Source organism: Salvelinus namaycush, chromosome 37 (assembly GCF_016432855.1).
Source record: "Salvelinus namaycush isolate Seneca chromosome 37, SaNama_1.0, whole genome shotgun sequence".
Lineage (NCBI taxonomy): Eukaryota > Metazoa > Chordata > Actinopteri > Salmoniformes > Salmonidae > Salvelinus > Salvelinus namaycush.
This window is the reverse complement of record NC_052343.1, coordinates 31875172-31901211: the sequence shown is the minus strand read 5'-3', so window position 1 is coordinate 31901211 and position 26040 is coordinate 31875172. Positions and strand designations below refer to the sequence as shown.

Genomic DNA, 26040 nt, shown 5'->3' with positions numbered 1-26040 from the left:
TAAAGTCTTCCATCTGGGTTGACTTGGTGGAGCTGGTAAGAACAGATCAGTAAGTCAACCTCACTGACTGGGATCTAATATGGGTGGTATCGCAGATGTGGAAAAATACACTATTTCAAAGCATAGTACATGTAATGTTTTCCTAAGTACAATGTAATTACTAGTTGTTACACAGGATTTAGCTAGTTAAAATGAAGTCTATCTTGAGGGGTACTTAGTTGTAATTAATGTGTACTTATACAGTACACATCCTGACAACCTGTCCCTCAAGCTTCTGGAAGTTTCACTTAATTTCACAATAAGGCACAGAAATTAAGTGAAACTTCCAGAAGCTTTAAAATGAGGGCCAGGTTGTAAAGATGTATAGTGTACTGTATAAGTACACATTAATTACAACTAAATACCCCTCAATATAGACTTCATTTTAACTAGCTAAATCCCGTGTAACAACTAGTAATTACACTGTACTTAGGCAACATTACATGTACTATGCTTTCAAATAGTGTGTTTTTCCTCATCTGGGATGACCAAACTAACCCAGATGGAACACTTTATTTTAGTGGCAAGTGCTAGCAATAACGTTGAGTGGAGATCTTTTTTCAACAGTGAACATTCATGAGTAAGTGATTAGAGGCTATTGAGCATCATCTCTCCGACACCCAGCACATCCACGAGGGGTCACAACCTGTGTGACAGTTGTAACTGTATGCAGCTGAGAATAAACAAAACACTAAATTGGTGAATTTAGTGGAAACCTGCCCATTTGTAACAAGCGTGGAAACAAGGATTCATTGTTACACCTTTGTAATTACAGACCGCAATTACTACCGGTTACATGTTGTTATTACACTGTAACTATTGGTTGTTACAGTTAACTACAATACTTGTTACACTGTAATTACACTCTAATATGGGCACTTAAAAGGAAGTTTTACCTATAACTGTTTTGTAATATGATAGGCTATGCAAATATGTGATGACTTTGCATATTTCCTAGGTGACAGCGCGGACATCCTGAAGTCGTGGTGATTCTCCTGACAAAGGTCTGTTTATTCACATTTCTGTGTGTAGTTCAACTGGGCATTCCAGAGAGTAGGCTACTAGCAGCGAACTAAGCAGCGAGCACAGCTCTGTCTGGCACCAGCCAGCTACAATACCCATCATACCTTGCGACGGTTACGTCACCACTACGTCTAGTGTTGTGTTGTTCCTCATGTGTGATAGCGGTATCAAAGATCCTGGAAACTACGCTCCTTCTTCCGTCTGTGGTGGTATTGGGTGGGATCCGCAGGAGGAACGCAGACCGAGGCGGATTCATTGAAGATGGCAGACGAGGAGGACTCGGGGCCGGAGGCAGAGCCGGCTCCTTTCTCTCCCGCGGAAACCCCTAGTTCCGCCCGGCCTCACTACGTCTCGTTCTCCGAGAGCGTCCAGCCAGCGGTGGGCATGATGAGCCAGCTACTCAGCCAACCTTCCTCCCTCAAATTCGACAAGAACATCAAACAGGCCTTCTACAACACAGGAGCGTTGATTTTCGTGGCTATCTGTTGTGGAGCGGCTGTCCTAGTCTTCTTTATCCTGGAAGCCTTTCTGAGACCACTGCTCTGGGCCGTTCTCTGCGGGACCTTCCTCCACCCATTCAAACACTCCCTAGCCCGGCTGGGACGCTCCTGGCTCAACGGCCTGCAGGACACCGGGACGCCGATACTCCTGGGGACGCTTCTGGTCCCGGTGTGGTGTTTCAACCACGGGGTGGATTTCCTGGGGGGTCTGGTGCTGGAGAGGCTCACGGTGTTGCTGGTGATCGGGGCGGGCGCGCCACTCATCTACTTCTTTTACCTGTTCTGGAGCGTCATTGGCATGCAGGTGATCATCGGGCACGTGTGCGACGTCATCGGGAGCGCGCTGGACTGCTTCCACTCTGTGTGGGTGAGTGACAGGGACACTACTGACGCTGAGGGAGGAAGACCCCCACAATTATAAGAAAGGCTTTTCCAATACTGTAGCCTACAACAGGATGGACAGGGGATAAGACTGTAATGCAGCCCTTACATGAATCAAGTACTCAGCTAACTAAATGTAGATTTCCTGAGACCTTTCACAGGCCTTGGCTTAGTGTGTGTGTGTGTGTGTGTGTGTGTGTGTGTGTGTGTGTGTGTGTGTGTGTGTGTGTGTGTGTGTGTGTGTGTGTGTGTGTGTGTGTGTGTGTGTGTGGATAGTAGGCTACTGTCCATAACTATGAAACATTTCCTTAAACTCTTTATAAAATAGATAAAGAACTCTTATAAAAGTACATTCTGCTTTTTCTCTCTTTCTACTCCCTCCCTCCCTCATCTTCCCTCTTTCTCTGCCCTCCCCTCTCTCTCTCTTTCTACTCCCTCCCTCATATTCCCTCTCTCTCTGCCCCCTCTCTCTCTCTTTCTCTCCCTCCCTTATCTTCTCTTTCTCTCTGCCCCCCTCTCTCTTTCTCTCCCTCCCTCATCTTCCCTCTCTCTATGCCCCCCTCTCTCTCTTTCTCTCCCTCCATCATCTTCTCTCTCTCTGCCCCCCTCTTGATCTCTACTCCCTCCCTCATCTTCTCTCTCTCTGTCCCCCTCTACTCCCTCCCGCATCTTCTCTCTCTCTCTGTCTCTCTCTCTCTCTCTCTCTACTCCCTCCCTTATCTTCTCTCTCTCTTTCTCTCCCTCCCTCTCTCTCTACTCCCCCCCTCATCTTCTCTCTCGCTCTCCCTCCCTCTCTTTCTCTACCTCCCTCATCTTCCCTCTCTCTATGCCCCCCCCTCTCTCTCTCTACTCCCTCCCTCATCTTCTCTCTCTGTCCCCCTCTCTCTCTCTCTACTCCCTCCATCATCTTCTCTCTTTCTCTGTCTCTTTCTCTACTCCCTCATCGTCTCTGTCTCTCTCTACTCCCTCCATCATCTTCTCTCTCTCTGTCTCTCTCTACTCCCTCCATCATCTTCTCTCTCTCTGTCTCTCTCTACTCCCTCCATCATCTTCTCTCTCTCTGTCCTCTCTCTACTCCCTCCCTCATCTTCTCCCCCTCTCTGTCCCTCTCTATCTCTTTCCCCCTCTCTCCCTCATCTTCTCCCTCTCTCTGTCCCTCTCTCTCTCTTTCCCTCTCTCTCTCTACCCCTCCATCATATTCTCTCTCTCTCTGTCCCCCTCTCTCTCTTTCCCCCTCTCTCTCTACTCCCTCCATCATCTTCTCTCTCTCTCTGTCCCTCTCTCTCGCTCTACCCCCTCCCCCATCTTCTATCTTCCTGTCTTCCTCTCTCTAGGTGATGACAGTGGTGTTGGGGTATGTGCTGGCAGTAGCCTGCAAATGGAGCCCCGGTACAGAGAGATACCTGAGAACTATGTCTGTACCTGTCTGGACCATACTACTCTTTTACCTGGGTGAGGAGAGGGGGAGAGAGGGAGGAGAGAGGAGGAGCTATGTGAGTGAGAGCCATGCCTGTACCTGTCTGGACAACATGTTCTATTCTTCTACCTGGATACAGACAGGGGAGTGGGAGAGGGAGTGGGAGAGGGAGTGGAAGAGGGAGAGGGAGAGGGAGTGAGAGAGGGAGAGGGAGTGGGAGAGGGAGTGGGAGAGGGAGTGGGAGAGGGAGTGGGAGAGGGAGTGGGGGAGGGAGTGAGAGAGGGAGTGGGGGAGGGAGAGGGAGAGGGAGTGGAAGAGGGAGTTGAAGAGGAAGTGGGAGAGGGAGTGCGAGAGGGAGTGGAAGAGGGAGTGGGAGTGGAAGAGGGAGTAGAAGAGGGAGAGGGAGTGGGAGAGGGAGAGGGAGTGGAGGTAACTTTGTAGGTATTTATGTTCCATCATAAGATAAGGAAGTGTATAAAGGTCAAGTGTGTGGCCGTGGTCTCAGGATATTTAGTCTTTAGCATTAATAGACAGCTGGTAGTGTGCTGGGAGGGAGGGAGGGGGTGTTAACATTCAGGCTGAAATGTTAAAAGACACTGAGAGCTGAAGCACTGCTAGGACAGAGGTATTTACAGGGGGAGTAGTAGCACATTCTGATGTAGTTTCAAAAGGAGTCTACTGTTCATTAATCATCACACTGCTATACTCCCCTCTCACCATATACCTCCCCCTCTCCCCCATGCCTCTCTCTCTAGTGTCTCTGACTGGCTCGTGGAGAGTTCCTGTGTTTGTAATCGTGGTCACGCTCCTCATCGTGGGCTCTCAAGAGAAACCACCTGTCCCTGGCAACTCAGGTGAGCTGTCAGGACAGGTGTTGTCGTTCGCTGCTAACACCATCTACATGGCCATCTCCTGCAGTAACCTCCATCTGGGCCCCGAGAGAGAGACCAGCACCAGCAGTGTCTCCGCAGGTCAGATAACATACACACACACACGCACGCACGCACACAAACACACACACACACACACAAACACACACACACACATAGGCGTTGTATCACAGTAACTAACCATCAGCCACAAAAAGCTCTCTAAGTCTTAATTCTATATTAATTCAGTAGATGTTGACGGTTTGGTCTGATTTAACGACCACTTTCTCACCCTTTCTATCGCGTTTTCAATCCAAATATACTTCATTGTCTTGACTGTCACAACGGCTTAATCCCTCTCATCTCTCCTCACTCCCTCCCTCCTTTCCTTATCTCCCCCTCCTCTCTCTCTGTAGATGGGGTGGACTCTGTGGGCCCTGGCCCTTCCGGTCCCCCCTCTGTCTTCCCGTTCACCCGTCAGGCCCGTCCTGAGCTGGGGGGTCTCTTCCAGAAGGAGAAGGGGTCCCAAAGAGCCAGTGATATCTACTTTGTCCTGCTGGCCTGGGCTTTTGTACTGGTCCAAGTCTGGCTCAATCTCTGGATGCTACAACTGCTGCCTATCCCAGTGGCTGGTAATATCTGAAACACACACACACACACACACACACACACACACACACACACACACACACACACACACACACACACACACACACACACACACACACACACACACACACACACACACACACACACACACACACACACACACACACACACACACACACAAATGCATAACAGTGTGTGTGTTTGTGTTGCAGTGTGGGTGTTGAAGAAGCTGGTGGTACATTTTGGTCTGAAGCGATTCGCTGAGAAGACTCTGTCGTCATGGTGGGTAGGACTGGAGAAGTTTGGCCATGAGCGACAGGACGCCATCATGCCTGGACCAATCAAAGGACTCGTTCAGTTCCTGCTACGGGTTGACACCAAGGTAATGGCCCCCCCGGCCAACTCCCATAAGACACACAGCCACCCTGCCAACCTCCCTGAGACACACAGCCACCCTGCCAACCTCCCTGATACACACAGCCACCCTGCCAACCTCCCTAAAACACACAGCCACCCTGCCAACCTCCCTGATACACACAGCCACCCTGCCAACCTCCCTGAGACACACAGCCACCCTGCCAACCTCCCTGATACGCACAGCCACCCTGCCAACCTCCCTGAGACACACAGCCACCCTGCCAACCTCCCTGATACACACAGCCACCCTGCCAACCTCCCTGATACACACAGCCACCCTGCCAACCTCCCTGATACACACAGCCACCCTGCCAACCTCCCTGATACACACAGCCACCCTGCCAACCTCCCTGATACACACAGCCACCCTGCCAACCTCCCTGATACACACAGCCACCCTGCCATTCTCCCTGAGACACACAGCCACCCTGCCAACCTCCCTGATACACACAGCCACCCTGCCAACCTCCCTGATACACACAGCCACCCTGCCAACCTCCCTGAGACACACAGCCACCCTGCCAACCTCCCTGAGACACACAGCCACCCTGCCAACCTCCCTGAGACACACAGCCACCCTGCCAAACTCCCTGAGACACACAGCCACCCTGCCAACCTTCCTGAGACACACAGCCACCCTGCCAAACTCCCTGAGACACACAGCCACCCTGCCAACCTCACTGAGACACACAGCCACCCTGCCAACCTCCCTGAGACACACAGCCACCCTGCCAACCTCCCTGAGACACACAGCCACCCTGCCAACCTCCCTGAGACACACAGCCACCCTGCCAACCTCCCTGAGACACACAGCCACCCTGCCAACCTCCCTGAGACACACAGCCACCCTGCCAACCTCCCTGAGACACACAGCCACCCTACCAACCTCCCTGAGACACACAGCCACCCTGCCAACCTCCCTGAGACACACAGCCACCCTGCCAACCTCCCTGAGACACACAGCCACCCTGCCAACCTCCCTGAGACACACAGCCACCCTGCCAACCTCCCTGAGACACACAGCCACCCTGCCAACCTCCCTGAGACACACAGCCACCCTGCCAACCTCCCTGATACACACAGCCACCCTGCCAACCTCCCTGAGACACACAGCCACCCTGCCATTCTCCCTGATACACACAGCCACCCTGCCAACCTCCCTGAGACACACAGCCACCCTGCCAAACTCCCTGAGACACACAGCCACCCTGCCAACCTTCCTGAGACACACAGCCACCCTGCCAACCTCCCTGAGACACACAGCCACCCTACCAACCTCCCTGAGACACACAGCCACCCTGCCAACCTCCCTGAGACACACAGCCACCCTGCCAACCTCCCTGAGACACACAGCCACCCTGCCAACCTCCCTGAGACACACAGCCACCCTGCCAACCTCCCTGAGACACACAGCCACCCTGCCAACCTCCCTGAGACACACAGCCACCCTGCCAACCTCCCTGATACACACAGCCACCCTGCCAACCTCCCTGAGACACACAGCCACCCTGCCATTCTCCCTGATACACACAGCCACCCTGCCAACCTCCCTGATACACACAGCCACCCTGCCAACCTCCCTGATACACACAGCCACCCTGTATTTTTATAAACCACTTCCTGATCTATCTCTGGTCACTGCTGGAGGGTGCTGATGCATACAACACTGTAGACAAGATAAAACACAATTCTTATCGACAGTGATTCTGTGATTTTGATCGGCTAGCAGCAGTGTAGTGTCCTGTCTACCCTGGGGTAACGGTTCTGGACAGTTAAGGTAAGGGTTGAAGCTGGGTGAAGAGGCAGGAGCTGGTCTTCTCTGTGATATATGAATGATCTCCTTAAGGGTTAATATTACTACTGAATGATCTCCCTACATGTTAATATTACTACTGAATGATCTCCTTACAGGTTAATAAACTACTGAATGATCTCCCTACAGGTTAATATTACTACTGAATGATCTCCCTACAGGTTAATATTACTACTGAATGATCTCCCTACAGGTTAATAAACTACTGAATGATCTCCCTACAGATTAATATTACTACTGAATGATCTCCCTACAGGTTAATATTACTACTGAATGATCTCCTTACAGGTTAATATTACTACTGAATGATCTCCCTACGGGTTAATATTACTACTGAATGATCTCCCTACAGGTTAATATTACGACTGAATGATCTCCCTACAGATTAATAAACTACTGAATGATCTCCCTACAGGTTAATAAACTACTGAATGATCTCCCTACAGGTTAATAAACTACTGAATGATCTCCCTACAGGTTAATAAACTACTAAATGATCTGCCTACAGGTTAATAAACTACTGAATGATCTCCCTACAGGTTAATATACTACTGAATGATCTCCCTACAGGTTAATAAACTACTGAATGATCTCCCTACAGGTTAATATTACTACTGAATGATCTCCCTACAGGTTAATATTACTACTGAATGATCTCCCTACAGATTAATATTACTACTGAATGATCTCCCTACAGGTTAATATTACTACTGAACGATCTCCCTACAGGATAATATTACTACTGAATGATCTCTCTACAGGTTAATAAACTACTGAATGATCTCCCTACAGGTTAATATTACTACTGAATGATCTCCCTACAGGTTAATAAACTACTGAATGATCTCCCTACAGATTAATATTACTACTGAATGATCTCCCTACAGGTTAATAAACTACTGAATGATCTCCCTACAGATTCATATTACTACTGAATGATCTCCCTACAGGTTAATATTACTACTGAATGATCTCCTTACAAGTTAATATTACTACTGAATGATCTCCCTACGGGTTAATATTACTACTGAATGATCTCCCTACAGGTTAATATTACGACTGAATGATCTCCCTACAGATTAATAAACTACTGAATGATCTCCCTACAGGTTAATAAACTACTGAATGATCTCCCTACAGGTTAATAAACTACTGAATGATCTCCCTACAGGTTAATAAACTACTGAATGATCTCCCTACAGGTTAATAAACTACTGAATGATCTGCCTACAGGTTAATAAACTACTGAATGATCTCCCTACAGGTTAATATACTACTGAATGATCTCCCTACAGGTTAATAAACTACTGAATGATCTCCCTACAGGTTAATAAACTACTGAATGATCTCCCTACAGGTTAATATTACTACTGAATGATCTCCCTACAGGTTAATATTACTACTGAATGATCTCCCTACAGATTAATATTACTACTGAATGATCACCCTACAGGTTAATATTACTACGGAATGATCTCCCTACAGGTTAATAAACTACTGAATGATCTCCTTACAGGTTAATAAACTACTGAATGATCTCTCTACAGGTTAATATTAGTACGTAATGATCTCCCTACAGGTTAATAAACTACTGAATGATCTCCCTACAGGTTAATAAACTACTGAATGATCTCCGTACAGGTTAATAAACTACTGAATGATCTCCCTACAGGTTAATATTACTACTGAATGATCTCCCTACAGGTTAATAAACTACTGAATGATCTCCCTACAGATTAATATTACTACTGAATGATCTCCCTACAGGTTAATAAACTACTGAACGATCTCCCTACAGGATAATATTACTACTGAATGATCTCCTTACAGGTTAATAAACTACTGAATGATCTCCCTACAGGTTAATAAACTACTGAATGATCTCCCTACAGATTAATATTACTACTGAATGATCACCCTACAGGTTAATATTACTACTGAATGATCTCCTTACAGGTTAATAAACTACTGAATGATCTCTCTACAGGTTAATATTAGTACGTAATGATCTCCCTACAGGTTAATAAACTACTGAATGATCTCCCTACAGGTTAATATTACTACTGAATGATCTCTCTACAGGTTAATAAACTACTGAATGATCTCCTTACAGGTTAATATTACTACTGAATGAGGTCACTTAATTGTTTTACCTCTTGTCTCACCCCCTCATCTCACCCCCCTCGTCTCACCCCCTTGTCTCACCCCCTCGTCTCACCTCCCTCGACTCACCCCCTCGTCTCACCCCCTTGTCTCACCCCTCGTCTCACCTCCCTCGACTCACCCCCTCGTCTCATCCCCTCGTCTCACCCCCCTCGTCTTCACCTCTATGCCTCAAAGAGGAAAGAAGAAAAGATATTGCACTCTCGCTCTGTTTTTCTCTGCACCGTTTTGTTGTTTTTTGTATTCTGCTCAAGCACACGTTGACACATCTGGTATCCAATCAGAATGGCATTCACTCCCTGCATCCAATCAGAAATTCCCTGCAGCACTTCCTGTTTTCTAAAGCTCCCCTTTACTGCCTGTATCCAATCACAATCTGTGTTGTTTGTGCTTGGGAACCATGTGATGATTGCTTCACAGGTCTGTCAAATAATCATTTCCCCAATGTCTCTTTGTCTCCTCCTGAAGCTCTGGCATTGGCTTAACAAGCAGGTAATGTTCTGGAGGAGAGCTCTGCTAAGAGAGAGAGAGAGAGAGAGAGAGCATGAGTGTGTGTGTCTGAAATAATGTCAAAATGAGAATGAAAGAGAGAAGAAGAGGAAGAGTGTATGAGTGTGAAATAGTCAGAGAACAAAAGAGAGAGAATGATAAAGGAAGGAAGAAAGAGAGTGTGTGAAGCAGTGTGAGCGCCCTATAGTAGCTTGGAGTGACGCTGTAACCATCCACTGTCATCCCTCCATCCTGTATCCGCCCCTCGCTGACCTCACTTCCTCCCTGCTTCCTGCTTCTGTTGTGGTGAAGCTACGGTGGGGCGAGCTCATTCATTGGCTCCTCAACCTTCCTTAGCTTCTCCTCTGTGATCTGATTGGCTAGTTGGCTTCTGAGCGTGTGTGAGGTGCATGGAGAGAAGAGACTGCTTTAGACCAAGCTGAGGAGAGTGCCGGGGGGGTTGGGTTGGGGGGGCAGGGCTGCCCCTACTATTACCAAGGCAGGGTAGACGCTCCCTGCTATTCCCTAGCTCTGGAAATGAAGAGCTGCACCATGGAGGAGCATTAGCAGACCGCCTAAAGAAAGATCTGGGTGGAGTCCTGGGGGTTACATGGGTTTGGGAGGGGTGGGACTGAGCTGGTACTGGGTTGGGTTGGAGTCTGATCCATATTGGACAGGGGGGACATCCATATTAATGACTATTCTGTAGTGAAGGCGTTAGATTAGCATCTGTAAAGGTAGACTCCGCCTCGAGCAGCACGGCTGATATTGAGATGAGCGAGATGCAAGACTTTGCTTTCACACAGTCACACAGTATCCGCACATGTGCACAGGTTCGCTTCACACTGATAGAGCGTACTAGCTACGGGACCAAAACAGAGGAGAAGTTGAGCCTCTCTGTCCAACGCTCTTAGTTGTTGTGGAAATTGACCCAATCGCTGGTTACTTTGTGCATCTACGTCATATCGCTGAGTCTACCTTTAAAACAGCAGTTACATCAAACCAATTTCTGATTCTGACTGGTCTTGAGCTGAGCTTTGCTGTAGTCTATATTTCTGTAGAGTCTATACTGTAGATTTTCTAGATCTCTCAGATTCTCATTCTGTTATGTGTTGACTCAGGATGTGTCCCAATACTCTGAGGTTGCCACCATATTGCTTCATGTGCTGTCAGGTCAGTGGCCATGTTGTGTAATACCACTGGGACACCGCCTTACTAATATCTCACCATCACCTCCAGCCTCCTGATGGTCATGTTCAGCATTCTTCCTCAGTGACCTCACACACTCCCAGGTCACTAAGGAAGGTGTCATAATGCTGTCATAAGGTATCATAGGGTTGTTATAAGGCAGGGGACATAGAGAAACCTAAATCCTGGGAAGTGACTGTCCTCCTCTGTGGCCCTTAAAGTAACTGCCTCTTAAAGTTACAATAAAGACGTGTAAAGAGATGAGCCTGCAGACAGAGCACACGTCTCACACACAGCCCTGGGGTTTAACATGCGTGCATTCATGCATGGTGTGTGATAGAGTGTGTCTGTGTGCACAGGCTGTTCTCAGGATCCAAGATGGCGGCGGTAGGCTTTAGTTCAGACACAGAATGTCTGCCTTGGTCTCTGGTTTCCCAGGGGAGAAGGACACAGGTTTCTCCATGTGTTCAGTCACATCTGCGACAACTCCTAATGGCTGACTTATGCTGACTTATGTCTCTCTTTCTCTCTGTCACCTTTCCCCTTCTTTTTTATCGCTCTCTCTTTTCTCTCTGTCTCTCTCTCTCTCTCTCTCTCTGTAGATGGTCATATGGTTGGAGCGCTCCCTGGATAAACTCATCAGTATCTTCATCATCTTCCTGCTGGTGACAGGAACTCTACTCATGGTTCTCCTGCTCACTGCTATGGTGCGGTACTGTGTGTTCCTCAGAGCTTACCATAGTTTGATTTCCTCTTCCACAGTACATAGCTAATTGAGATATAGGCTATTTTCAGCATAACCTCTCTCTCTCTCTCTCTCTCTCTAGGTTCATCATGAGAGTGTTCATATCATAGAGGTCACCAGTAACCTTATCAACGAGACTGTGTCCAGCCATCCAGAATGGGCCAAGTAAGAGAGACATGCACACACACACACACACACACACACACACACACACACACACACACACACACACACACACACACACACACACACACACACACACACACACACACACACACACACACACACACACACACACACACACACACACACATCTTGTACACTTGGCTGTCCATCAATATTGATGATGACGTTACTCCCAATTGTCACAGAAGTGTGATTACTGTGTGGGGTTGTGGTTGTGCCAGTGCGTGTGGCTTTGCAGGCCAGACCTGCATGGTTTGCCACAGAGGGAGTGTGTTGCCCCTGCTGCTGGGGTTCGTGTGCAGGCCGTTGGATTCTTCTCTGTGATTATGTCCTGGAGGTTTGTGACACCCAGGTGGAACACCAGGTACGTCGGTTGCTAGCCAGGTTCTCCAATTTAGACATTGCCAAGGTACAGTATGTGACTGTATGTGAAGTGCCCCCCACTTCACATACAGTCAGAGAGGTGTTGACCATTGATGTGGAAGGTGAGCTCTTCTTGCTGGGGGTGAGTTGTTGATCATTGATGTAGAAGGTGAGCTCTTCTTGCTGGGGGGTGAGTTGTTAACCATCGATGTGGAAGGTGAGCTCTTCTTGCTGGGGGGTGAGTTGTTGACCAATGATGTGGAAGGTGAGCTCTTCTTGCTGGAGGTGAGTTGTTGACCATCAATGTGGAAGGTGAGCTCTTCTTGCTGGGGGGTGAGTTGTTAACCATCGATGTGGAAGGTGAGCTCTTCTTGCTGGGAGGTGAGTTGTTGACCAATGATGTGGAAGGTGAGCTCTTCTTGCTGGGAGGTGAGTTGTTGACCATCAATGTGGAAGGTGAGCTCTTCTTGCTGGGGGGTGAGTTGTTGACCAATGATGTGGAAGGTGAGCTCTTCTTGCTGGGGGGTGAGTTGTTAACCATCGATGTGGAAGGTGAGCTCTTCTTGCTGGGAGGTGAGTTGTTGACCAATGATGTGGAAGGTGAGCTCTTCTTGCTGGGGGGTGAGTTGTTGACCATCAATGTGGAAGGTGAGCTCTTCTTGCTGGGGGTGAGTTGTTGACCATCAATGTGGAAGGTGAGCTCTTCTTGCTGGGGGGTGAGTTGTTGACCAATGATGTGGAAGGTGAGCTCTTCTTGCTGGAGGTGAGTTGTTGACCATCAATGTGGAAGGTGAGCTCTTCTTGCTGGGGGGTGAGTTGTTAACCATCGATGTGGAAGGTGAGCTCTTCTTGCTGGGAGGTGAGTTGTTGACCATCGATGTGGAAGGTGAGCTCTTCTTGCTGGGGGGTGAGTTGTTAACCATCGATGTGGAAGGTGAGCTCTTCTTGCTGGGGGTGAGTTGTTAACCATCGATGTGGAAGGTGAGCTCTTCTTGCTGGGGGGTGAGTTGTTAACCATCGATGTGGAAGGTGAGCTCTTCTTGCTGGGGGGTGAGTTGTTAACCATCGATGTGGAAGGTGAGCTCTTCTTGCTGGGGGGTGAGTTGTTAACCATCGATGTGGAAGGTGAGCTCTTCTTGCTGGGGGGTGAGTTGTTAACCATCGATGTGGAAGGTGAGCTCTTCTTGCTGGGGGGTGAGTTGTTAACCATCGATGTGGAAGGTGAGCTCTTCTTGCTGAGGGGTGAGTTGTTAACCATCGATGTGGAAGGTGAGCTCTTCTTGCTGGGGGGTGAGTTGTTAACCATCGATGTGGAAGGTGAGCTCTTCTTGCTGGGGGGTGAGTTGTTGACCATTGATGTAGAAGGTGAGCTCTTCTTGCTGGGGGGTGAGTTGTTGATGTGGAAGGCAGTGTTTTCCATTAGCGTCGGCAGTCGGCTAATCAGCCGGTTACAGACTCATTTTCAGCCTGCTACATTTTCCACTTCATATTAACTAGGTTACTTTCCTTCTTCTAGCGATCTATTTCTAGGACAGGCGCCGGTCAGTCACAAAGTGAGTGATGACAGGGAAATGCAGCAGAGAGGAAAAGGCAAAGCGAGAGGTTTCACACTCGCCAAAATCTGTCCAAAGCTTTTCTATGGTCTTATTTTGGACCTAAGCTTGTCACCTGCCTTCCCACCTTTGGGACAACGACTCCCATTGTTTGGGCGGAGACATGAGCATCTCGTCATTATATACAGATCTTTGGTTGCAGTCAAATGATTTTACACTGAGGGAGAGAGCATGATGCTTGTGAATTTGCACCGCCCATGTAATGTAAGTGGTAACGATGAGTTGAAATTCACGACTTTGCCGAATTATTATTTTCATGTATTTTCTTTCGTGTGTTTCACACAGCCAGCCACGCGGAGTGGTGGCGCATAGTAAGCTATTTACTTAGTCTAGGCAGCCGATAGTGGGCGCTAGATCTGCACGGCTGTCTGATTGATTTGCATTCCCAGTAATACATACACTGGTTTCCCCCGTGGACTGGCTTGCACATAAAACTGAAAAGTTGTAATTTCCCTCCTTCATTATCTTTAATAGTTTAATAAAACACATTTTTCCATCACCATTGGCTGAACACGGTGTGCAACATCGCTGGTGTAATGGTTTTCTTCCTGGGATGAAGGAGAGGACCAAAACGCAGCGCGGCTAGTGTTCAACATGATTTAATAAAGAATGTCTGAACACTACAAACAACAAAACAATAAATGTGAAAACCGAAAACAGTCCTATCTGGTGCAGAACACAAAGACAGAAGACAACCACCCACAATCCCCAACACAAAACAAGCCACCTATATATGATTCTCAATCAGGGACAACGATTGACAGCTGCCTCTGATTGAGAACCATATTAGGCTGAACACAGAAACAGACAAACTAGACACACAACATAGAATGCCCACCCAGCTCACGTCCTGACCAACACTAAAACAAGCAACACACATAAGAACTATGGTCAGGACGTGACAGCTGGCTACTTTTTCTGGCTGGTTACTTTTTCTATTTGGCTACGATGTACTTGTGGAAAACACTGGGGAAGGTGAGCTCTTCTTGCTGGGGGTGAGTTGTTGACCATTTATGTGGAAGGTCAGCTCTTCTTGATAGATGATGAGTTGTTGACCATTTATGTGGAAGGTGAGCTCTTCTTGATAGATGGTGAGTTGTTGACCATTTATGTGGAAGGTGAGCTCTTCTTGATAGATGGTGAGTTGTTGACCATTTATGTGGAAGGTGAGCTCTTCTTGATAGATGGTGAGTTGTTGACCATTTATGTGGAAGGTGGGCTCATCTTGATAGATGGTGAGTTGTTGACCATTTATGTGGAAGGTGAGCCCTTCTTGATAGATGGTGAGTTGTTGACCATTTATGTGGAAGGTGAGCTCTTCGTTATAGATGGTGAGTTGTTGACCATTGATGTGGAAGGTGAGCTCTTCTTGATAGATGGTGAGTTGTTGACCATTTATGTGGAAGGTGAGCTCTTCTTGATATATGATGAGTTGTTGACCATTTATGTGGAAGGTGAGCTCTTCTTGATATATGATGAGTTGTTGACCATTTATGTGGAAGGTGAGCTCTTCTTGATAGATGATGAGTTGTTGACCATTGATGTGGAAGGTGAGCTCTTCTTGATAGATGATGAGTTGTTGACCATTTATGTGGAAGGTGAGCTCTTCTTGATAGATGATGAGTTGTTGACCATTGATGTGGAAGGTGAGCTCTTCTTGATAGATGATGAGTTGTTGACCATTTATGTGGAAGGTCAGCTCTTCTTGATAAAAGGTGACTTGTTGACCATTTATGTGGAAGATGAGCTCATCTTGATAGATGGTGAGTTGTTGACCATTAATGTGGAAGGTGAGCTCATCTTGATAGATGGTGAGTTGTTGACCATTGATGTGGAAGGTGAGCTCTTCTTGATAGATGATGAGTTGTTGCCCATTTATGTGGAAGGTGAGCTCTTCTTGATAGATGATGAGTTGTTGACCATTGATGTGGAAGGTGGGCTCTTCTTGATAGATGATGAGTTGTTGACTATTTATGTGGAAGGTGAGCTCTTCTTGATAGATGGTGAGTTGTTGACCAATGATGTGGAAGGTGGGCTCTTCTTGATAGATGGTGAGTTGTTGACCAAAGATGTGTGTCTTGCTGAGACTGACGGAGTTGTAGACGGAGGAGATAGGCTCAGTGAATGCTGCATGTATTCTGGTGAGTGGGAGAGGAGATATTGCTGTGCAAAGATGTGTTGAGTTGAGGTCTTGCTTGTGGCTTGGAGGCGCCGGAGGTTGAATAGATTGTCATCCAGCCGGAACTGCTTTATTTACCCAACATTCATCTCTTCATGGTACAGACGGCTCAAAGGCACTCAGCTCTGACAGAGCGGTGGAATGGGCCTGGGGGTTAACTAGGTGAGAAGTGGACTGGGCCTGGGGGTTAACTAGGTGAGCAGTGGACTGGGCCTGTGGGTTAACTAGGTGAGCAGTGGACTGGGCCTGTGGGTTAACTAGGTGAGCAGTGGACTGGGCCTGGGGGTTAACTAGGTGAGAAGTGGACTGGGCCTGGGGGTTAACTAGGTGAGCAGTGGACTGGGCCTGGGGGTTAACTAGGTGAGCAGTGGACTGGGCCTGTGGGTTAACTAGGTGAGCAGTGGACTGGGCCTGGGGGTTAACTAGGTGAGAAGTGGACTGGGCCTGGGGGTTAACTAGGTGAGAAGTGGACTGGGCCTGGGGGTTAACTAGGTGAGCAGTGGACTGGGCCTGGGGGTTAACTAGGTGAGCAGTGGACTGGGCCTGTGGGTTAACTAGGTGAGCAGTGGACTGGGCCTGGGGGTTAACTAGGTGAGAAGTGGACTGGGCCTGGGGGTTAACTAGGTGAGCAGTGGACTGGGCCTGGGGGTTAACTAGGTGAGCAGTGGACTGGGCCTGGGGGTTAACTAGGTGAGCAGTGGGCTGGGCCTGGGGGTTAACTAGGTGAGCAGTGGACTGGGCCTAGGGGTTAACTAAGTGAGCAGTGGGCTGGGCCTGGGGGTTAACTAGGTGAGCAGTGGACTGGGCCTGGGGGTTAACTAGGTGAGCAGTGGGCAGGGCCTGGGGGTTAACTAGGTGAGAAGTGGACTGGGCCTGGGGGTTAACTAGGTGAGCAGTGGGCTGGGCCTGGGGGTTAACTAGGTGAGCAGTGGACTGGGCCTAGGGGTTAACTAGGTGAGCAGTGGACTGGGCCTGGGGGTTAACTAGGTGAGAAGTGGACTGGGCCTGGGGGTTAACTAGGTGAGCAGTGGGCTGGGCCTGGGGGTTAACTAGGTGAGCAGTGGACTGGGCCTAGGGGTTAACTAGGTGAGCAGTGGACTGGGCCTGGGGGTTAACTAGGTGAGAAGTGGAATGGGCCTGGGGGTTAACTAGGTGAGAAGTGGAATGGGCCTGGGGGTTAACTAGGTGAGCAGTGGACTGGGCCTGGGGGTTAACTAGGTGAGCAGTGGACTGGGCCTGGGGGTTAACTAGGTGAGCAGTGGGCTGGGCCTGGGGGTTAACTAGGTGAGCAGTGGACTGGGCCTGGGGGTTAACTAGGTGAGCAGTGGACTGGGCCTCTCATAGACATCACACCACCCTGTGGTGATAACCCCCTGGCTCCTCATAGACATCACACCAACCTGTGGTGATAACCCCCTGGCTCCTCATAGACGTCGTACCACCCTGTGGTGGTAACCCCCTGCCCCTCATAGACATCACACCAACCTGTGGTGATAACCCCCTGGCTCCTCATAGACATCACATCACCCTGTGGTGATAACCCCCTGGCTCCTCATAGACAAACCCCCTGGCTCCTCATAGACATCACAACACCCTGCGGTGATAACCCCCTGGCTCCTCATAGACATCACACCACCCTGTGGTGATAACCCCCTGGCTCCTCATAGACATCACACCAACCTGTGGTGATAACCCCCTGGCTCCTCATAGACATCACACCACCCTGCGGTGATAACCCCCTGGCTCCTCATAGACATCACACCAACCTGTGGTGATAACCCCCTGGCTCCTCATAGACAAACCCCCTGGCTCCTCATAGACAAACCCCCTGGCTCCTCATAGACAAACCCCCTGGCTCCTCATAGACATCACACCACCCTGCGGTGATAACCCCCTGGCTCCTCATAGACATCACACCAACCTGTGGTGATAACCCCCTGGCTCCTCATAGACATCACACCACCCTGTGGTGATAACCCCCTGGCTCCTCATAGACATCACACCACCCTGTGGTGATAACCCCCTGGCTCCTCATAGACATCACACCAACCTGTGGTGATAACCCCCTGGCTCCTCATAGACATCACACCACCCTGTGGTGATAACCCCCTGGCTCCTCATAGACATCACAACACCCTGCGGTGATAACCCCCTGGCTCCTCATAGACATCACACCACCCTGTGGTGATAACCCCCTGGCTCCTCATAGACATCACACCACCCTGTGGTGATAACCCCCTGGCTCCTCATAGACATCACACCACCCTGTGGTGAAAACCCCCTGGCTCCTCATAGACATCACACCACCCTGTGGTGAAAACCCCCTGGCTCCTCATAGACATCACACCACCCTGTGGTGAAAACCCCCTGGCTCCTCATAGACATCACACCACCCTGTGGTGATAACCCCCTGGCTCCTCATAGACATCACACCACCCTGTGGTGAAAACCCCCTGGCTCCTCATAGACATCTCTCAACAGCTGAACAGGGTGCTGTATTGGTAAATCAGTCCCTGATTCTCTTTCTCTCTCCACCCCTCTCCTCCAGTTGGCTCCCTGAGGCCCAGGTCATCCAGAAAGCTATGAACTCAGCTGCCACTAACGTCCACCAGCACGGTCGAGAATGGATAACATTCAAGGTAAGAGAGACAACAGGAGAGAGATGGAAAGAGAGGGAGGGGGGTGGAGACACACTGGTAAAATCACTGATTGTGTGTGTGTGTGTGTGTGGTGTGTGTGTGTAGCTCCATAAGATGCTTGGTGAAAAGGGTAACCACACAGCTGTCATAGAGAAGCAGGTTCTGGAACTGTGGGACAGACTGTACCATTCCTGGTTTGTCAAGGTAACACGGGGGGGGGGGGGGGGGGGGGTGGCCTGGTCCATCAGACCACAGTATAGGGGGGTTCACATGGTCACATCTTCATGTTTGGCTTGAGAATATATAGACTGAAACACTGATTACCCCTTATAAACACAGACCAGAACTACACTATACATTCATACATGTCTCACTCTTTCAACACCGTCTGTGCGTGCGTGCGTGTCTGTGCGTGCGTGCGTGCGTGTCTGTGTGCTTACGTGTATGTCTACGGCGTTTCTGTCTCAGAATGTAACCCAGACAGGAGGGCGTAACCGTAGTGGTGGTCAGAAGCTTGTCCAGAGACAGAACAGCTGGCTGGGAGAGATCTTAGACTGGCAGGACATCGCCTCCTTCGCTCAGGAGAACATAGAAACACTGCTCTCTGTGAGTACACACGTGTGTGTGTGTGTGTGTGTGTGTGTGTGTGTGTGTGTGTGTGTGTGTGTGTGTGTGTGTGTGTGTGTGTGTGTGTGTGTGTGTGTGTGTGTGTGTGTGTGTGTGTGTGTGTGTGTGTATATAACGTGTGTATCCTCTGTTATAGATAGTGGAGTCTCTGTGGGTGGTGATGAGTCGGAACGTTGGGCTGCTGATCTCCACAACGACCACTCTCCTCACTGTCCTCTTCCACAGCGGCACAGCTCTCCTCAACTTCGCCCTCAGCCTGGTAATACACACAGCTCTCCTCAACTTCGCCCTCAGCCTGGTAATACACACACACAGCTCTCCTCAACTTCGCCCTCAGCCTGGTAACACACACACACAGCTCTCCTCAACTTCGCCCTCAGCCTGGTAATACACACACACAGCTCTCCTCAACTTCGCCCTCAGCCTGGTAACACACACACAGCTCTCCTCAACTTCGCCCTCAGCCTGGTAACACACACACACACAGCTCTCCTCAACTTCGCCCTCAGCCTGGTAACACACACACAGCTCTACTCAACTTCGCCCTCAGCCTGGTAACACACACACACACAGCTCTCCTCAACTTCGCCCTCAGCCTGGTAACACACACACACAGCTCTACTCAACTTCGCCCTCAGCCTGGTAACACACACACACAGCTCTCCTCAACTTCGCCCTCAGCCTGGTAACACACACACACAGCTCTCCTCAACTTTGCCCTCAGCCTGGTAACACACACACACAGCTCTCCTCAACTTCGCCCTCAGCCTGGTAACACACACACACACAGCTCTCCTCAACTTCGCCCTCAGCCTGGTAACACACACACAGCTCTACTCAACTTCGCCCTCAGCCTGGTAACACACACACACACAGCTCTCCTCAACTTCGCCCTCAGCCTGGTAACACACACACAGCTCTACTCAACTTCGCCCTCAGCCTGGTAACACACACACACAGCTCTCCTCAACTTCGCCCTCAGCCTGGTAACACACACACACAGCTCTCCTCAACTTTGCCCTCAGCCTGGTAACACACACACACAGCTCTCCTCAACTTCGCCCTCAGCCTGGTAACACACACACACAGCTCTCCTCAACTTCGCCCTCAGCCTGGTAACACACACACACAGCTCTCCTCAACTTCGCCCTCAGCCTGGTAACACACACACAGCTCTACTCAACTTCGCCCTCAGCCTGGTAACACACACACACAGCTCTCCTCAACTTTGCCCTCAGCCTGGTAACACACACACACAGCTCTCCTCAACTTCGCCCTCAGCCTGGTAACACACACACACAGCTCTCCTCAACTTCGCCCTCAGCCTGGTAACACACACACACAGCTCTACTCAACTTCGCCCTCAGCCTGGTAACACACACACAGCTCTACTCAACTTCGCCCTCAGCCTGGTAACACACACACAGCTCTACTCAACTTCGCCCTCAGCCTGGTAACACACACACACACAGCTCTACTCAACTTTGCCCTCAGCCTGGTAACACACACACACAGCTCTACTCAACTTTGCCCTCAGCCTGGTAATACACACACACGGCTCTACTCAACTTCGCCCTCAGCCTGGTAACACACACACACAGCTCTACTCAACTTTGCCCTCAGCCTGGTAACACACACACACAGCTCTCCTCAACTTTGCCCTCAGCCTGGTAACACACACACACAGCTCTACTCAACCTTGCCCTCAGCCTGGTAACACACACACACAGCTCTACTCAACTTCGCCCTCAGCCTGGTAATACACACACACAGCTCTCCTCAACTTCGCCCTCAGCCTGGTAACACACACACACAGCTCTCCTCAACTTCGCCCTCAGCCTGGTAACACACACACACAGCTCTACTCAACCTTGCCCTCAGCCTGGTAACACACACACACAGCTCTACTCAACCTTGCCCTCAGCCTGGTAACACACACACACAGCTCTACTCAACCTTGCCCTCAGCCTGGTAACACACACACACAGCTCTACTCAACCTTGCCCTCAGCCTGGTAATACACACACACACAGCTCTACTCAACTTCGCCCTCAGCCTGGTAACACACACACACAGCTCGCTCTGTGTGCCTCCTCCTTCATACCTTAATATTTACACTGTTGAGTGTGTGTCTGTGTGTGTGTCCCCGTGCGTGTGTTTCCTTTTGTGTGTGTATGTGTGTATGTGTAGGTGATATTCCTGACCACGTTGTTCTATCTGCTGAGTTCCAGTGGAGAGTACTACGAGCCTGTCAAATGGGTGATCAGCCTCACTCCTCTGTCCCAGCCCGGACCATCCTCTAACATCATAGGACAGTCTGTAGAGGAGGCCATCAGGTACACACACACACAGCACACACATAAACACACACACACGCACGGTCTTGTACAGCTAACCTTGTGGGGACACACAATTCAGTCCCATTCTAAATCCTATTTTCCCTAACCCCTAACCCGTACACTTACCCTAACCCATACACTTACCCTAACCGTAACTGTAACCCTCAAATTAAACCAAAAACCTAACCTGAACGCTAAACCTAACCCTAGCTCCTAAACCTAACCCTAGCTCTTAAACCTAACCCTAGCTCCTAAACCTAACCCTAGCTCCTAAACCTAACCCTAGCTCCTAAACCTAACCCTAGCTCCTAAACCTAACCCTAGCTCCTAAACCTAACCCTAGCTCCTAAACCTAACCCTAGCTCCTAACCCTAGCTCCTAAACCTAACCCTAGCTCTTAAACCTAACACTAGCTCCTAACCCTAGCTCCTAAACCTAACCCTAGCTCCTAAACCTAACCCTAGCTCCTAACCCTAGCTCCTAAACCTAACCCTAGCTCTTAAACCTAACCCTAGCTCCTAAACCTAAACTTCTGGTCCCCACAAGAATATTTAAACACGTCCACACACACACTGCACTCATTTGACATTTGAAATGTTAAAACATATATTAGTTTAATTGTGTGTGTTTTAGAGGGGTGTTTGATGCCTCTCTGAAGATGGCAGGGTTCTATGGTCTCTACACCTGGCTGACACACACCATCTTTGGCATCCACATCGTCTTCATCCCCTCTGGTGAGTGTGTTCAAAACTGACTGATCAAATAGAACATCTTAACTTGCTGATGTTTGACTGACTAGCCTGGAGACGAGGAAAACCCTCCTTATGTCCAAACTATTAGATGAGTAACTTGTATAACAGGACTGTTCTATTTCAGTCTTCTGTCTTACTATTGTCAAACATGTTCCATGTGTCCTCTTCCCTCACCCCCTTCAGCCCTGGCAGCTATCCTGGGTGCGGTGCCATTCCTGGGGACGTACTGGGCAGCACTGCCCGCTGTGTGTGACCTGTGGCTGGCCCAGGGAGAGGGGGTCAAAGCCTTGCTACTGCTACTCTTCCATCTGCTGCCCACCTACTTCGTAGACACAGCCATCTACTCCGATATATCAGGGTACGAGAGTGTGTGTGTGTGTGTGTGTGTGTGTGTGTGTGTGTATGTGTGTGTGCGTATTCACTGTTTATGAGATCAGTGTGTAAGAGAGAGAAATCTAATCTGTTATGATATTAAAGTAAGTGTGTGTTGATATCTGCCCCCCCCCCACAGTGGTGGTCACCCGTATCTGACTGGTCTAGCAGTGGCAGGAGGAGCATACTATCTGGGTCTGGAGGGGGCGATCATCGGTCCTATCCTGCTCTGTATCCTGGTGGTAGCCTCCAACATCTACAGTGCCATGCTGATGAGTCCCAACTCTGCCCAGCCCACCCCTGTACAGTCTACCTGGCCACTACATCCTGCCAGGTCCTTCATGGACACCACTCCCTCGGTGCTGAAGAGGGTGAGCGAGTGAGAGGTGGAGTGTCTCCTGGTTTCTCATTGACTGGGTGCCTGTTCCTTGGCTTCTTATAGGCTGATTACCTGGGAGAAGCACCCGTTCCTCCCTCGTGCTCCTCCCGAGCTCTATGAGGTCTCCCAGGCGGAGTGGCAGGGTGTGAGGGGAGGTTACCCACGATGCCATCAGCCTGATAAAGCTACTTTTCAAACCATAGAGGAGAGACCCTCCCCTCCCCCAACACATATGAAACCATAGAAAAGATTTACATTAGAAATCAAATCAATGGTCCACAATATTTAATATTGGATGTTTGACACCATATTTAATATTGAATGTTTGACACCATATTTAATATTGAATGTCTGACACCATATTTAATATTGAATGTTTGACACCATATTTAATATTGGATGTTTGACACCATATTTAATATTGAATGTTTAATTGATGCTCATCACATCTTGCTGAATGCGGTGCCTCTTTCAGTGTTCAACACATTCAGCGATGGTAAAGTTTATTGTGCCGCAATAAGGGATGGGATATGTGGATTTTAGAACATGGGTCTATTCTACCCATTCTATGTACACGTATAAGACCCCCCAGTACCAAATCTACAGACCTGCCTAAAGTGGGATGTATCCCCCCCCCCCCCAATCCTTTCTGCCCCCTCTACCTGGCACTTTTGTGAAGGTTAAAGTTCAGAATGGGTCGCACGTTGTAAGCTGCAACGGAGCAATGAACTAACCCTGGTCCCGGAGAGCTACTGGATGGGCAGGGTTTAGTTCCAGCCCAGCATTAAGACATCTGATTCAAGTAATGAAGGATTTAATAAGGGAACTAGAACCTGTACACCCGGGTGCCCTCCAGATGCCACCAAAATTAACATTTAGCGCTTTTGGTTTTTATCATCTTTACTGTTATCATTAATATAATACTGTTTTATTATCTCTATGGTTACATGTTGTATGATGCATTGTCATGCTTGGGAGTTCTGTTGGCGTGGCGATGAGTACTGTATGCAGGCACTTCCTGTGCTGAGAGGTGGAACTTCCTGTGTTGATGTTTTTACATTTAAAAACAGATTAGTTTTCAGCTCAAGTTTATGTTTTGCTCTCTAACGCACACACGCACACGCACACGCACACACACACACACACACACACACACACACACACACACACACACACACACACACACAGGTTGATGTCAGTGCTGCTGTAAGGTGAATGTAGTCTGAAGGCGCTGTAGTTGTTACATATCACGGTAATAAGGTAGTGGGTCCTGGCCTGTACTAACTACATCCTACTATAATCTATCACATACATACCCCGGATTACACACACAAGTATACACACACACACACATTCACTCCACGCTAATGGGAGAAGGATGAACTTTCACATTATAAATGTAACCGTTTACACCAACTGAACGATGTACAGGTATGTATTCTGATTGAGTACTCTGTATGTGAAGCACGACATCATCTTATGTGGCCGAAGCGTTAGCTGTCTGAGGTTGGGAGGACTGGTTATTTATCCTGAGAAGGTTGGAGTCCTACTGTTGGCTCACTTCCCTCACCCTGACGTCACCTGACTCTGGAACATACCGTTGCTGTGTTTTCTACTGGAAATGCACTGAGACAATAAACAGGACTGTTTCAACTAAGATGGTGTCCTGGTTCATTTTCAGACTGATCATCACATACATTTTTATATTTTCCCTCAACGATCAATCATTAACCAAACTGATTGGAGCATTACAGGCTAACACTTGATATTGAAGTCATTGTCTAAACAAGTTACAGAACACTACAGAGAGGGGAGGGGACATGTACCCACTCTGCAGAGTACACTGGAACTTATCCCTAGAGAGATAAACATGTTAAAAAACATGAATCAATGCACTTATTGATCGATTCTATTTAGTTTTCTAATAAGGCTACTCACACCATACATTAACATGTTGGATAACACATTTCAAATGGCAGAAAGACAAACAGATGTACAAACCACAATAATAAAATAACAATTACAAATTACTAAACATTTATATTTTTCCTGCAGCATTTCTTAAGGCTATTTACACTAAAAACACAGAGGGGAAAATGACTCCCACTGATTTAGAGTCCTGAAGTCAGGCTGTGTCCATGTTCCAACAAGTCCTTGTCCATTTTCAGATTGTGCCCACTTTGTCAGATATGCATCTGCACATGGTATTAAAATGTGTCTCTCATCCGTCCACTGTGTCGGCATTGTGACCATATTTCCTCGTCCCTTGTATGCAAATTATTTTGAAATTGCCTCTTTTGTATTCTACTATTCGACAGTAAGTTGAGAACCCGACTGAGGTCATTAGGTTATTTCTTTTGGGGGGGGAGGGGGGTATTGATCCGAGGGCCTTCGAAAGGGGGGCTGATTTAGAGGGTGGGATGATGATGATTTAAATGGTTTTACTGTCCAGATCCATCTACACTTGTAAAGATATTCAGACACAATGGGTGCCTGACTGCCTCCGGAGGTGGGAAGGAAGATCGGATCACAATCAGATAATGTGTTTTTTGATTGTCTACACCTGTCTAAAAATGTGGGCACAATCAGAATGTGGACAAGATCAGGACAAAGCTATGTTATAGCTCCAGATATAAACAGGACTAGAATATGTGTGCTGGAGCAGGAGGTGACTTGCCTGAGGACTCAGAACTGTCTTACTCTGCACAGGGTAATAGCTGAGTCAAGCCAAGGCCATAGCACCACATAAAGTGGCTCAGTGAATGTGGCATGGAATGTGTGCAGGTGGGTCAGTGTGTCAGAGGAAACATTGTAGAAGGACAGGGTACCACCTTGCCAGTCCAGATACACTCCTACTCTGCGGGAGCTGGAGGACGGTAAGAGGATGGGGGTGCTCTTTATGTTATGAAAGGCATCATAGGACTTGTCATTGCAGTAC

At 48.6% G+C, this 26040-nt stretch overlaps 1 protein-coding gene across 2 annotated transcripts; it reads left to right on the top strand.

Moving 5' to 3' along the window:
• Nucleotides 1-1179: 1179 nt before the first annotated feature.
• On the top strand, nt 1180-24759 carry LOC120031071 (transmembrane protein 245-like). 2 transcript variants are annotated; one of them, XM_038976626.1, is made up of 15 exons: nt 1180-1929; nt 3278-3395; nt 4116-4331; nt 4646-4861; nt 5051-5220; nt 11511-11615; nt 11736-11818; nt 18543-18633; nt 18739-18837; nt 19102-19239; nt 19397-19558; nt 21451-21596; nt 22233-22333; nt 22535-22709; nt 22863-24759. In XM_038976626.1, exons 1-15 carry the CDS (start codon nt 1324-1326, stop codon nt 23104-23106), a joined length of 2670 nt encoding a protein of 889 aa, XP_038832554.1. In that variant the 5' UTR covers nt 1180-1323; the 3' UTR covers nt 23107-24759. The 2 variants fall into 2 exon arrangements, with proteins under 2 accessions (XP_038832554.1, XP_038832555.1); XM_038976627.1 differs by having other exon boundaries at nt 1181-1929; nt 19397-19519.
• The last annotated feature ends 1281 nt before the right edge of the window (nt 24760-26040 follow it).

What these genes read in the sequence shown, in the direction of transcription:
- LOC120031071 (XM_038976626.1), top strand. Translation starts at nt 1,324, where the DNA reads ATGGCAGACGAGGAGGACTCGGGGCCGGAGGCAGAGCCGGCTCCTTTC. An exon ending in AGCCATCCAGAATGGGCCAA is followed by an intron (nt 11,819 to 18,542) that starts GTAAGAGAGACA and finishes CCTCTCCTCCAG; the next exon opens with TTGGCTCCCTGAGGCCCAGG. An exon ending in TCTGTAGAGGAGGCCATCAG is followed by an intron (nt 21,597 to 22,232) that starts GTACACACACAC and finishes TGTGTGTTTTAG; the next exon opens with AGGGGTGTTTGATGCCTCTC.